Source organism: Trifolium pratense, linkage group LG1 (assembly GCF_020283565.1).
Source record: "Trifolium pratense cultivar HEN17-A07 linkage group LG1, ARS_RC_1.1, whole genome shotgun sequence".
Lineage (NCBI taxonomy): Eukaryota > Viridiplantae > Streptophyta > Magnoliopsida > Fabales > Fabaceae > Trifolium > Trifolium pratense.
In genome coordinates, this window is record NC_060059.1 from 34,424,140 (window position 1) to 34,438,100 (window position 13,961).

At 31.4% G+C, this 13,961-nt stretch overlaps 3 protein-coding genes across 3 annotated transcripts; 2 read left to right on the top strand and 1 right to left on the bottom strand.

Moving 5' to 3' along the window:
- The first annotated feature begins 1,673 nt into the window (after positions 1 to 1,673).
- Positions 1,674 to 3,390, top strand: LOC123902708 (protein C2-DOMAIN ABA-RELATED 9-like). The gene is made up of 3 exons (XM_045952492.1): positions 1,674 to 1,905; positions 2,475 to 2,570; positions 2,720 to 3,390. The coding sequence occupies exons 1-3, from the start codon at positions 1,786 to 1,788 to the stop codon at positions 3,023 to 3,025; spliced, it is 522 nt and encodes a 173-aa protein (XP_045808448.1). The 5' UTR covers positions 1,674 to 1,785; the 3' UTR covers positions 3,026 to 3,390.
- A 1,383-nt stretch (positions 3,391 to 4,773) lies between these two features.
- On the bottom strand, positions 4,774 to 11,613 carry LOC123923529 (MLP-like protein 328). The gene is made up of 3 exons (XM_045976220.1): positions 11,601 to 11,613; positions 5,752 to 5,981; positions 4,774 to 5,241 (listed from the first exon to the last, which is right to left on the bottom strand). Exons 2-3 carry the CDS (start codon positions 5,939 to 5,941, stop codon positions 4,988 to 4,990), a joined length of 444 nt encoding a protein of 147 aa, XP_045832176.1. The 5' UTR covers positions 5,942 to 5,981; positions 11,601 to 11,613; the 3' UTR covers positions 4,774 to 4,987.
- Positions 9,416 to 13,494, top strand: LOC123923519. Its single transcript, XM_045976210.1, has 7 exons — positions 9,416 to 9,719; positions 10,448 to 10,714; positions 10,804 to 10,865; positions 10,977 to 11,055; positions 11,137 to 11,275; positions 11,734 to 11,847; positions 12,983 to 13,494. Exons 2-7 carry the CDS (start codon positions 10,545 to 10,547, stop codon positions 13,172 to 13,174), a joined length of 756 nt encoding a protein of 251 aa, XP_045832166.1. The 5' UTR covers positions 9,416 to 9,719; positions 10,448 to 10,544; the 3' UTR covers positions 13,175 to 13,494.
- Positions 13,495 to 13,961: the final 467 nt, after the last annotated feature.

The following is a 13,961-nucleotide window of genomic DNA, read 5'->3' on the forward strand; positions in this document are numbered from 1 at the left end:
TTTGATTTGACATAAAATAATCAACTTTGGTTAATTTATCAAATTTAATTTGTATGAGTTTGGATATACAAATTATAAAATGTATTTTTTTTGTCAAATAATAGTTTTTTATGAGAATGTGAGGACTCACCTACGGAAACTAAGACATCCCCAACTATCAAAAGCAGAAAATTCACGTGTGGGTCAGAAGCGGATCCAGTGCTATGCGAGGGTGTGCACCTGTACACCCTGAATTTTTGAAAATTCCACATAGTATCTTATTTATTTCATTTTTGCACCCCTTGAATATTTAATGTTGCACCATGCACCCCAATTTCATTTGATCAACTGCATCGTGCGGAAGCCTAGAGTTTGAATCATACAGACGCAGAGCATTTAACTTTGTCATTATCACTGCAACACACTTTTGGAAAGACTGCCATCAATTCTATTTATGTGTTTTCATTTCATTTTATTTAATTATAGTATTATTTTATATTTTCTCATTATCTCATCAACATTTTCCATAGCAACGGATGTAATAATGACTAGCCTTATTAATTAAGATAATAGTAAATACTACTTCGGTTCAAGAAAAAAAGTAAATACTACTAATACACATTTCTAACCAAAAACAAGTGTTTTCTTTTTTTACATACCTAATCATAGTATATAGTTACAATTTCACATCGATCATAGAGTATGTTTTTTTGCTAATATATACTTTCTTCGATTTTTATAAGAAACAATTAATTTTTAAATTTCGTCAAAAGAATTATTTATTAACTAATTATTGTTTCTTGTTATATTTTTTTTAATTGTTTCAAAAAAAGTTATATTTTTTTTATATTTTTTTATTGTATCTTAAAAGACAAATATTTTTTATAAAAAGGACCGAATATAGAGTTATTGGTGAGACTAATTTTTTTTAAGAGATGCTATGTTAGATGGATCGAGTATTTATTAAATACTATAATTAAAAAAATTATAAATAAATAATGTGCACAAGTGAGATTTAGTTAAATACCCTAAAAACATCAATAATTATATTGATTTTGTCAAAAAAAAATCAATAATTATATTGATGTGTGTAAAGCTATGACAATTATTTTTGAATAGAGTGAGTATTAATTTAATATATATTATATTAAAAATTATTAATTGAAGCAAAAATTTTGCACCAACTGAACCAGGGTCCTGGATCCGCCACTGGTGTGGGTTGATTTGGTCAAAATCAATGAGGTCAACCTTTTGTAAAATGAGCTTAAGTTAGAGTGTCATAAATACTATTATGAAAGTTAACAAAACAAAATATCTAATTTATATAAATCAGGACAAAAATGCAATTTAGCCGAAAATAAATTACGATGAATCTGGTGCATGTATCATATGTACCTAAGATAAGACATCTCACACTCACACATGGTACTATAGATAGAGACGTTTCTTTTGGAAACCAAAAAAACGTGGATAGATATTTTTGATCTGCGATCCAGCAAGTATGTAGGGATAGAAGAGGCTAAGAAAGGACACATATATCAGCTTGGATGCACAAGGATCACTAATATTGCTACCTGCCATAACAAAAATGAGGTCGGTATCAACATCATTACTTTTTTTTTCGTCTATTGGACAAAACATAACAGCATAACATAAATAGCATAATTATTATATGTACAAAGATTCTTTTAGTAGGGTCAACAACTTTTCAGTTTTCACACGTTTGTGTTTTCTATTAAAACCCTGAACTTAGATTCATAAACATCAATCATAATTGAATTTGTTTGGCAAGATAATTTGTAAGTGATGGATAATCATAATAATATTCTTGGTCTTCTTAAACTTAGGATTAAAAGAGGTATTAATCTTGCAATTCGTGATGCTAAATCCAGCGATCCTTATGTTGTTGTCAACATGGGTGAACAGGTTCGATTCTTAATTGCTTTCTTTGTTTTTATTTAAGGTGTTTTTGATTAATTGATTATGATGAGATTTTGTTGTTCATTTTCAAGAATTTAGAAAGATAAATTTTATAGTTCATGTTTAGATTGACGGTAAAATTGACATAATCATGACATGCTACCGTAATTTTGTTAATTTTTGCCAAAATTTGCGTCTGTATTTTGAAGCTTTAACAAAATCACGATGTTGTTGTATGATTATGTCAAATTTACTGTCATTTTTTGTTTTATGAGACATGTCTAAGGGTAAATTTCAATACAATTGTTTTAAGATATGTTGTCCTCACATATTGGTTTTGTTGTCATTCATTGAAACAAAATGAATGATTGGTGTGTAGGGATAAAACTCACTAGTGAAATCTAGGATTTTGCTAATCATTGGAAATACATACATGTTTTTTGTTTTATACATAGGAAGTGTGTGTGCTTTATAATTGAAGTTTGCTAGCAACATACATAATGGTTCATATGTGTGGGGCTTAACCCCTTTTGTTAACAAAAAATAATTTTTTTTTCTTTTTCCTATTGATGCAGAAATTGAAGACTCGTGTAGTGAAAAACAATTGCAACCCTGAGTGGAATGAAGAATTAACCCTTTCAGTAAGGGATGTTAAAACTCCTATACATTTGGTAAGTATTTTTTCTTGTAAAATGAATCGCTTCGTTAGAGGAGTCGAATCCTTTGTTTATATTTTCCAATTTAGGGGCATTTGTTTAAGCGTTCGTAAAAGCTCAATGCTTACTTGTTGATGAAATTGCATCTTTGTTTCTCTTTGCAGACAGTTTTCGACAAAGATACTTTCTCCGTAGACGATAAAATGGGTGATGCAGATGTAGACTTGAAACCATATGTACAATCTGTACAAATGAGGTTGGACAAACTTCCAAATGGTTGTGCAGTTAAGAGGATTCAAGCAAATAGGACTAACTGCCTTGCTGAAGAGAGCAGTTGTATTTATAAAAATGGAAAAATCATCCAAGAAATGATTCTACGATTAAGAAATGTCGAGAGTGGGGAATTGGTTGTTGAAATCGAGTGGGTGGACGTCGCAGGTTGCAAAGGCCTATTAGGGGTACAAATTTAAGTTGTCTCCCTTTCAACAACAATAAAACAAATCTTATTGCACGTGAATGAGGACGAATGCATGAATCAAACTACGCTATAATATTCTATCATAAATTATATCAAGTCTTAGACTTCATATAAGCTAGCTTGAGCTTTATGCAATGATAAAATGCAATGTAATATATAGCGACTGCTCTGTAATTTATATAGAAGTTAGTAAATTGTGGTTGCGGAAATATTTATTCCCTGGTGTATTCTAGGTTTTTGTATATTGTTGTGCAATGTTGTGATTAATTCACACTGCGATAACTGAAATCTGTAACACAACATCTGTAACAGACGAAATTGCGAAATTCTTAATACAACCGCGACTGCTATTTAAAACCTTGATTGTTATCTTGTTTAGGTTAGCTTCAATCATCATTGCTTCATCTTTAGATGAGATCTTAAGGCTCTAAAACCATAATATACTTTGACACCTTATAATATACCATAGAAATTATATTGAAAAAGTGTATGAATCTTGATAAGTTTCTTCTGGGGCCATATTGTAACGCATTATTGCTTCTTTTGTTCAATTATTTCTTAAACTTTATAAAAAGATTCTATGACAGTTAGAGAAAATTGGTCCACTATTAAGATTTGTTTTTGATATTGATATATTATTAGATTCTTCCAAGTCTAAAATTCTATGATCAATATATGACATGTCATGTAGATACAATGATCCCTTAAAAGTAAAAGATGAGGAAATTCATCTTTCAATGGTTCTTGGCCCAGCCATATATCTTTCCAGAAACTAATGTTATCTCTCTTACCTGATATCGAGTTACTCGCTGCTGTCCTATCTCTGATGCTAGATCAGACGTGGATTTAGCGCAGGATGTTTGAGAAGCAATCGCGAGACTTTGGCAAAAACAGTGTTCCATCTAAATTTTTTGTTTTTGGTTTGAGGATTTTACATGAAAGAATCCCAACAAGAGAGGCTTTTATGGCATGGAGGACCGATGACAGTTCCGCATCAGCAGTGTTGAGTAGAAACTATTGAGCACTTGCTGTTATGGTGTCCCAAAGTGCAAATCATATGCAAAATGTTCCTAAGTGGCTGAATCATAGTATTTCTGAGATAGGCAGCAGCGTATCAGAACATTTTCAGCATTTTAACAGTTTGGTGGGAGGTAAGCGATCGAAGAAGGTATCCAATTTCGTTTGGATCGTGACAGCTTGATGTATATGGTTCCTTAGTAATGAAGGTAGAAATATGAATTTAGTCCCTGCAAATTGGTGGAATAATCTTCATTGATGTAATGGTATGGGTTAAAGTATCTCTTATACTTTCGTTAATAGGTTTTTTTGGTCTGAAAGTGTACGTGAAAAAGGGTCGTTGATGGCGGATCGTTGAACAACAACTCTCAAAGGTGGGAGAGGTGTAATACTCTGATGATCAAGTAAGTAAGCGCCGTGGCGTGGTTTGATGTTTTAGAGTAATAATAGTGCATACTTCAATTCAACCTAGACCATGAGTTGAGCTTTGTAGTGGGAGAATTAGGATTTTTGTTCTTGAAACCTTCTACTAGACAGTTGTCCTCATAGACAGGAGTAGAAAGATAGCCTAAGTTATTTGATCGAATGTTCAGATTGAGTCCATCGACCCTGCTTTAGTACGCCTCTAGGACTTGTTTATTATATGGTCCGCCCTAGCGCTAATGTTTGGATGGTCGAGTGCGAAAATGGACCTTGGCCCAATCCAGAACAATAACAAATCAATTTTCAAATATCTTACCACTGATGCACATATTATATAAGTCCATACGTACAAGATGATGGTTCAACACCATAACACAAAACAAATTAGACTAATAAACCCAAGTGAATCAAACAAACACAAAATACATACACACGTACACACAACACAGTGTATACAAAGAGAGTTCAAGTTATTATCAGTGTAATTTGATCTCTCCTTGTAGATTATAGGTTGTTAACCTTTAACTAAGTTTCCATCAAGGTCTCTAACAATATTAATGATAAACTGTTGGTATTTCTTTGGAGGTGGGGTGTCATCATCAAGCTTCTCGTATTCTATTCTCAACTTTAAATTTCGATTCTCAACTTTCACAATGGCCTTGTAGTTTTTGTACAACTCCAACACATTCCCTCCCACAGCAACATATGTTATTGTCTTGTTCACTTCATCCACTTCAATCTTTTCATTGAATATCTCCTCCTTTCCTTCTGCATTAATTAATATGATTGATCAAATATAACTGATAAGAAAATATAAATGAAGTTAATTTAGAGACATAGACCATAGTAATTCGGAGTTCCAAAATGCGATAAGTAATGTCAAGATTGAATATCACATGTAATGTCTCTGCTAACTGAGTCATGCTCATGAAGACAGAACGAAATTTTTTTATTAATAGGAATCCAACTCACTTTTTTTAGTAAGAAACTCGAGTTTACAACACAAGCACGTATATTATTTTATTTAGTAATAAATAATTATGACTCAACTTTAATCTCTAAATCTTGTGAGTGTAAAAATATTTAACACGGTTACGACAGGATTAGACTCCTACAACATGTCAATCAAAATTCGAATTTCAACTAAGATATATATATATATCCCCAAAACATTTACAAAATTAAAAATAGATGTAATATTTCATTAAAATTTACTAAAAGTAATTTCACCATTGAACCAGCTGGTAATAATAATGATAGTACATCACAATCACAAACCTATGGTAAATTTCCAAATCTTGACAGAGCCAGGAGTGTTCCAATCGCCTTTATGAATCTCAACGCCATGCACGTTTTCACTCTGTGCTTTATTTGGAATGTGTTCACTTTGGTTCTTAAGGAAGTTGAAGAACTTTTGAGGACAAGATTTTAGTTGCACACTTGCCTCAAGGACACAAATTTGAGCCATTACTTAATATATTATACACAACTTTACTAAACAATACAAACTTTCAAGTTGTGGAATGCTTTCTAATTTGCTTGCTACATATATATTTATAGCCGTAGATAATGTTCTTTTTTTTTGGAAGTTTGGCAACAAGATATATACTGTATTAGTGAGAGTACTAACAGAATCCTTAGAAAGACAACACAATTGCTGCATTTTTTTTTTATTGATAGACGAAATGACAAAGTCATTGAAAACTCACATACACAAAGTGGAGTGACCAGGGTTCGAACCCTGATCCTGACGTCCGACACTAACAATTTCGGCATTTCTGTCGGTTGAACTAGGATTTGTGGACACAATTGCTGCATTTTAATTTGATTTATTTATAAGAATAAGAATTTGTACATTTTGTCAAAAAGAAGTAAGAAGGAATATTAATTGGGAACTTTATTAGTTCCACTTGTAGAGGAATTTTCCTTTTATAACAAAAAATGGTAATCATATTCATGATCTTTATATTCTCAAAAGAAAAATGGCAGACAAGCTTGGGTGAAGTAGCACAATAGAGGTATATATCCAGTAACAGGGGGACTAGTATCCACTGCAATAGTAAAATGGAGCATCCGATTTTGGTTGGTCGACCGAACCCGAATGGTTTGAACGGTTTAATCAGGGGATGTTGATTGTCTGCTCTGTTGCAAAACAACACAGCTTTCCGCAGTAAGCATTCATGACCATTGATTTTGTTTTTTTGGTAAATCAAAGGTTATATTCGCGCGCAACTGCAAAAACTAATTTCCTCGAGGTAATTGAGATTCATTTTCGTGTTGACCTCTCCCAACAAATGCTGCTACATACGCACTGGCTGGGGATCGAACCAAGAACCAAATGGTTAACGGACCAAATTGTTCTTAGTTGGAATATGGTTGAATAAGAAACTCTAAGCATAAATTGTTCTTATTTGGAAAGATTATACAAAGATGCGTGATAGTAAAAGACGGGGTGTGCATAGTAAGTCCGAGGTCAAGGAGTTGAGGGCAGCAGAAGCTTAAACGAATGAAGAATTGGGTCTGGCCCAATGTTTGAAAGGGGTCTAGAAGCAAATAGAAATAAAAATAAACAAGAGGAGCACATAGCAAAGGCTTAAAACTTTTGAATTTTTCTCATCTCATCCGCGTGTTTCTTTTTTGCCCTCTGGGTTTTCATTTTTTTCCTTGGATAAATATTTTGGAATGTATTTTCCGAATTTTTTTGCCTTAAAAAAATTTTTCGGAAAACGTGTTCCGAAGTTTTTATACAAGGGCAAAAATGGAAAAACGGTGATAGAAAAGAAACATGGGGGTGGGAAGAGAAAAATTCAAAACTATTGCTATTATAAAATCTATTTCGATACTCACAAAAAAAATTAATTCAATCATTCTTTGGCTTAATTGCAGTTTTGTCCCCCTATTAAATATTTTCTTTAAAATATGTTGATATGACTTATTTGAAATTCGGTTTATAAATGAATTTTCTTACAATTTCATTGATATTGGTAGTTTTCCATCATATGTCACATTGTTTAAACATATTAAATCTTTAATTTATAGTTAAAAAATATAATAGGGGGACTAAATCTGTCAAATTTTAAAATAGGGGACAAATTCTACCAAATGATAAAAATATGAGACCAAAACTGCAATTAAACCTACTTTTTTAATTATCAAAATTAATGAAATATCAACATTGTTTGAATCTCAATAACATACGGTTATAGCATAAACACTTATAATAGAAATGTTTATGTACTTGACAAAAAAAAAGTTTATGTGTACGTTATTTATAGGACAAAATATAAAATAAAGTCAAGCCATTTTTATATAATTTATATTAGAGTATTTTTAATGGTGATATCACTTTGAATTGATAATTAAAATGATTTAATTAAAGGAGATGATGAAAATATTTTTTAATAGAGATTGTAAACTTTTCTTGTAGAGTGCCACATCATCAAAATACTTGATTGTGAGCAACTCAACATTCCTTTTACTTGTAAAAGATAATGAAATATCAACATTGTTTGAATCTCAATAACATACGGTTATAGCATAAACACTTATAATAGAAATGTTTATGTACTTGACAAAAAAAAAGTTTATGTGTACGTTATTTATAGGACAAAATATAAAATAAAGTCAAGCCATTTTTATATAATTTATATTAGAGTATTTTTAATGGTGATATCACTTTGAATTGATAATTAAAATGATTTAATTAAAGGAGATGATGAAAATATTTTTTAATAGAGATTGTAAACTTTTCTTGTAGAGTGCCACATCATCAAAATACTTGATTGTGAGCAACTCAACATTCCTTTTACTTGTAAAAAAGATATGTACATTACTAACAAGTAATCATATCATGTAATATTTATTGAACTCATACATATTTTGCTTCAATGATACAAAATTATGTAACTCTTAAGCAACTCATACTTCTATATATATTTTAATAAGTCCTTGTGAAACTAGATCATAACTACTACTGGTAAACAAAATAAATTTTAGGCTTAAATGCAGTTTTGGCCCCTCAAGTTTTACAATTACTTGATTTTAACCCTCTAAGATTCACAATTGCTTGATTTTAGCCCTCCAAGTTTCAATTGCTCGATTTTGGCCCCCCAAATTTACCCCATTTTGCATTCGTTAGCCCCCCGTTGACTTTTTTGACTATAAATTGCTTATGTGACATCTTAAAAAAATTAAAAATATGTTTTAATTAAAAAATAATAATATTTGCTTTTATAAAAATGTATTAAAAATTATTTTTTTAATAAAAAGTTTAATAATTATTTTTTATTTAAAAAAAAGTTTACAAAGTTTTTAAAAAATAATTCATAAAATGTTTTTTTTTACTTTTTTATATAACAAAATTATTTTACAAACTATATATAATAATAAAAAAAATTATAATTTAGTTTTTAAAAAACAATTTGTAATTTATTTATTTATTTTTAAATACTTATTTAATTTTAAAATGCCACATAACCAATTTTTAATCAAAATATTCAACGGGGGGCTAGCAAATGCAAAATGGGGTAAACTTGAGGGGCCAAAATCGAGCAATTGAAACTTGGAGGGCTAAAACCAAGCAATTGTGAAACTTAAGGGGTTAAAATCAAGCAATTAAAATGTGGGGGACCAAAATCAAGCAATTGTGAAACTTGGGAGGCCAAAACTGCATTTAAGCCTAAATTTTATAAATTCAATTTTATTCTCAATTAAGACATTGAGTTCACTGTGGTTAATGACTTCCCTCTCTAACACGAATAATTTGAGAGAATCCAAATTCAATTTGCGATGAAAATAATTTTTGACCGAACTTTATATTATATTTGCGGCTGAAAATCAATTATTGTCGTAGGAGAATTAAACAGACAAGTTTACGATCTTGACAGCACAGAGTCGGTAGTTCGAAATAACCATAACTCTGTTAAGATTGGTGCGTCAAATTTGAGTCATCCATCCAAAATAATAAGCTACGAATATGCGTGTACTGAATAGGAAGATTCTCGACTTAACAAAGCATCTTCCTCTCTCTTATTCTCTATCCCCTTTTCCCTTTTTTGTTTCTTACCATCATAAAACCATTTCCTGTCAAAACTGATTATCCAAACGCGCTTCTTCCTCAACTGAAAATTAACCACCGCCACCTCATCTACTTACCCATTCTTCCTCTATATATACAAACAAACATAAAATCATTTTTGTTATTGCATTTTACTACTTCTTCTCAACATTAATTTATTCTCCCTCAGGTTCTTTCTCTCTCCCTAAACACTCCAACTCATTAGCTTCATATTTTATTCATTATTTATGCTAGTACTTGTTTATAATATTAATACCTGCTTAATTATTTAAATTACTAGGGTTTTTGTTGTTGTTGGAGTTCGATTAAAGGGATATTTTGGGGTTTAAATTGTTAATTAAGTAGTAATCTTCTAGAACATAGTTGATTTTCATGAAATTTCAATTGTTGTTGGTCTAGTTTAATTAATTAATGGAATTTTTAGGATGTAGCAGATAATCTGTTTTTTTTTAATTAAACTTAGCATTTTCGGATTTGTTATGCTGATGATTGAGGTGTACATTGATTAGACAGCTTATATGTGTTGTTATGTTGCATTATGGTTTTCATAATTGTGCTAAAAAGCTTAAATATTGTGCTTATGTATTTGAATGCATTGGATTACAAAGATTTCGTCATAGGGGCGGATTTTCAGTTATTGGATATTCTGTTGTTTGCATAATCTGTTTTTGCTTGGTTGTTAGTTAGGGTAACATGCAATGAAAATTAATTACAGCTAATACTAGAAGGTTATTCAGTTAAATTTTATTTTGTGCTGGTAATATAATAGTAATTTGTTAAATAATAGCTGTCTGTAGCTGTTATTTGTGATTGTATGCTAATTTTTGTATGGTTAAAAGTACATAAATGTTTAAGATTTTGTTATGAAGTAATGAAAATATTTTATTTTTATCACAGAATTATTGGGTAGCACACAGAACTCTCGAATCAATTGGTGCCAGCAAGAAATTGCTGGCACACAAATTGAATTGCATCAGTTGGTAGAGTCAAGCACATGAGTCAAAATAGGACATTGAATCACAGTAGAGCCCTTGAGGGTGTCCATGGGGTTCATGTGGTGCCTCATTCGCCGTTTTCTGTAACAGAAACTAATCAAAGTGGAGGTCTTCGTCCATCAACGGGTGGTACTTCAACTGCCGAAGCAAATCAGTTTGTGTTAATGCAGTGAGTGAAATTTACATTCGTCAGAAATGGCACATACTTTTTAATTGAAATTTACATGCATACTAACCTGCTACAAATATGTTCTGTAGACGAGTATGGCAACAAAGACCAGCGTGCTTGAGACCTATCCATTGTAGTGCTAGTTGTCATGGTACTGTTAAGAAACTTTCTTTCCAGTTGTTGTTTTCCTTGGAATAATCTAATCTTATGTATCGTAAATAATTTATATTGATATACTGCTACCGTTACGTCCCTTTATCAGGTGATCAACATCTTGCTGAAACAATTGCTAATGTGCTTACTTCAATTCCTTTTATAGCTCTTGGAATAAATGCCCCCAGGTAATATTTCCTCCCAATCATCTTATATTCATTTGGCTAGAAAGACATATTAGTTGTCTTATGAATAACTTTGCAATGTAGGAAGAATTTCAGTACTAAGTTGTATGCCAATTCATTAATTGGAGTTGGAGTTGCGTCAAGCATGTATCATTGTTCAAGAGGGAAATTGAGGAAATATTTGAGATGGCTTGACTACACAATGATAGCTACAACAACTGTTGTAAGTAACATATTCATATAAGACATAAATAACTAAAGGCTCTTCAATAATATACAAATTCCTGACTATAAATGTTATATGCGGGACTTGGGATATACTAAAGTTTTTGAAAAATGTGTCGCTGCAACCCATCTATCCGGCTCGGGTAGGAGAACTATGAGAGCTTAAGTTTTTTCTTTCTTGCATTCTTTAAGCATTATTACAAGGAAATATTGAAATTACATTACTTATGTAAGGCAAAAGCTAAATTAACAATCGATTTAGATGTGCTAAAACAAAACCTAGAACTTTTTATGTTTCACCACAATGTGTTCTTGCTTACCACTGAAAAATCAAGCACTTCTATTATTACAGCTGGAATAGACATGGACCAATATACCAGTTTTCATTTGTCATAATCTGTTTTCATATATACCATCCCATCAAGTGTTGGCTAAATCAATTTATTCACACTGCAGTGTCTGTCAAGGGCCCTAAGCAATGAGAACCCAAAGTTGCTGATGGCGGCATCTGCAGCATTTCTTCCGGTTAACCCATTAATGGTTACACTTATTCACACCGGGATGATGGAGGTAAATTGCTTTCAAATATTTACAGAGGGAAATTTAGTGTTCATTGCTTTAATAGATAATCTTGCTGCTCTAATAAAGCGTACAGACCAGGTATACTGCGCAACAACTGTGGAAAAGTTTCTCTTTAAAAGTAAAACAAATATGGACAAATTATAAAATGCAAAATTTAATAACCGATAAATAAATAATGAAGTATATCAATTGGAATATATAAGTATATCGATTTGCGTACATTGACGTTGTAAAACTATTTTACACATGCATTCAATCAAATCACTCCATGAACTCGCCTTTTTAGGTTAGTTTCTAAAATATCCTTACAAATATCTATTTGGCATGATTAGATTGGATATATGTGTAAAAAAGTTTTACACTGTCAGTACATATGTCTAGCATGTTATAAACATGTTAAGGTATAAGAAGTAAATGTTTTTTAGTTTTTAGTCTTGAGAGTATATTCTTTTGAATCTTCAAGAGGATTTGTCCCCACAACCATTAATACTGATCAATAATTTTATTATCTCACATCGATTGAGTTATGAGTACAAAGACAATGATGATGATGTGACGACCATAATGCTAAATGATACTTATAATAATGTGTTTTGGCCAATAACGATCTCCCATAATGAAATGTTTCTATGCTGTAGGTTATACAAATGTTCAATTATTTTTGTAATTAACCAGTGACCACATACTGAGTAAAATATCTGCAAGATAACCAATTTTTATTTTTATTTTTAAAAATATTGATGAAGGGAGAAATTCTTATTAATTAAAGTGATACTAGTAATGACCATTTTACAACAGTTTCTAAGATTATTTGAACTCCGTTTCTTGAGGTTATAAAGTCAAAACTATTACCATTGAGCTAACAACTCATGGACTTAGACTCGGATCCCTTAAGTAAAGTCTCAATTCGAGTGTGAAAAATGTGGTTTGGAGGGAGACCACACTAAAGGTTTCTGAAACATGTTTTAGCCCTATAATATAACAGGATTACCAAAAAAATGAATGAAGATATAATTGTTTTAAAACAAAAGAGCACAAAAAATATCCATACGCATACTTTTATATTAATATTAAACATTTTATAATTATGCTTTCCTTGTTCTAAGAAATATTGTTTATTCAGGTAGCATTTGCTAAAAGGGCATTGAAAGATCCAGACTTGAGAACGGCTCACACAGTGCACAAAATGTCATCATTAATGGGTGGTATGCTTTTTATAGCCGATGATTTATTCCCTAAAACTCCATACCTTCATGCTGGATGGCATCTTGCTGCTGCTGTTGGTGTAGGTACCTGCAACAAGCTTCTTGAGTAGATGTGCATACTCTAATCAAAATGTGAAAAGCATTCATTATGTGCAGAGTATGAATAGCATCGACATAATTTGCCGAATTTACGTTGTAATCTGCAATGGTTAAGATTACAAAGTAGTACATTATCCTTTTGGATTATGTTTATAATTCTATTGTAGATGGGTTCAATTAAGATTAGTTTCCCCAATTTTTTACTTTCTTCAGTTGTAGTTGGATTGTATCTTCATGAATCATTAGTAAAATTTATTGGAGAAAGGGATTTGTGCAATGCAGACAAAACTGGCCATTACTATTGTTGCTTAATGAAATTCCAATTATAAAACATCTTTCAATATGATTTCTCTCTTAAAATGTAGTATATTGTTGATCTATGGATAATGGATGCTTTTTTTTTAAAGTGATTTTATATTGGAAGTGTGCAAATTTATGATGGGATGCATTTTATTTTCTTCAAGTCATCTAACCTGCAAAAAGGTATGGTTTAATAGGCATTTGTAAATCCCCGTCTTCTTCTTCAAGCATCTCTATCACTATATCCATTGGAGGGCAGTCACTAGGTTTTGTCTGCATACACCACAAAGCCACAATCATCATTTTCTTTGCCAATATCATTTCCTGATTTGTGTCATTCTCAATTGTTATTTCTCTTCCATCATGTAATTGATCATAACCCCAGAAAGGGAAATAAAGTTGGCTGGATTGCTCAGCCAATGCATTCAAATTGGTACGGAATATATCCGTCACTAATGCTATAATTTTGTCACTAAATTATAAGCTGAAAACAAACTC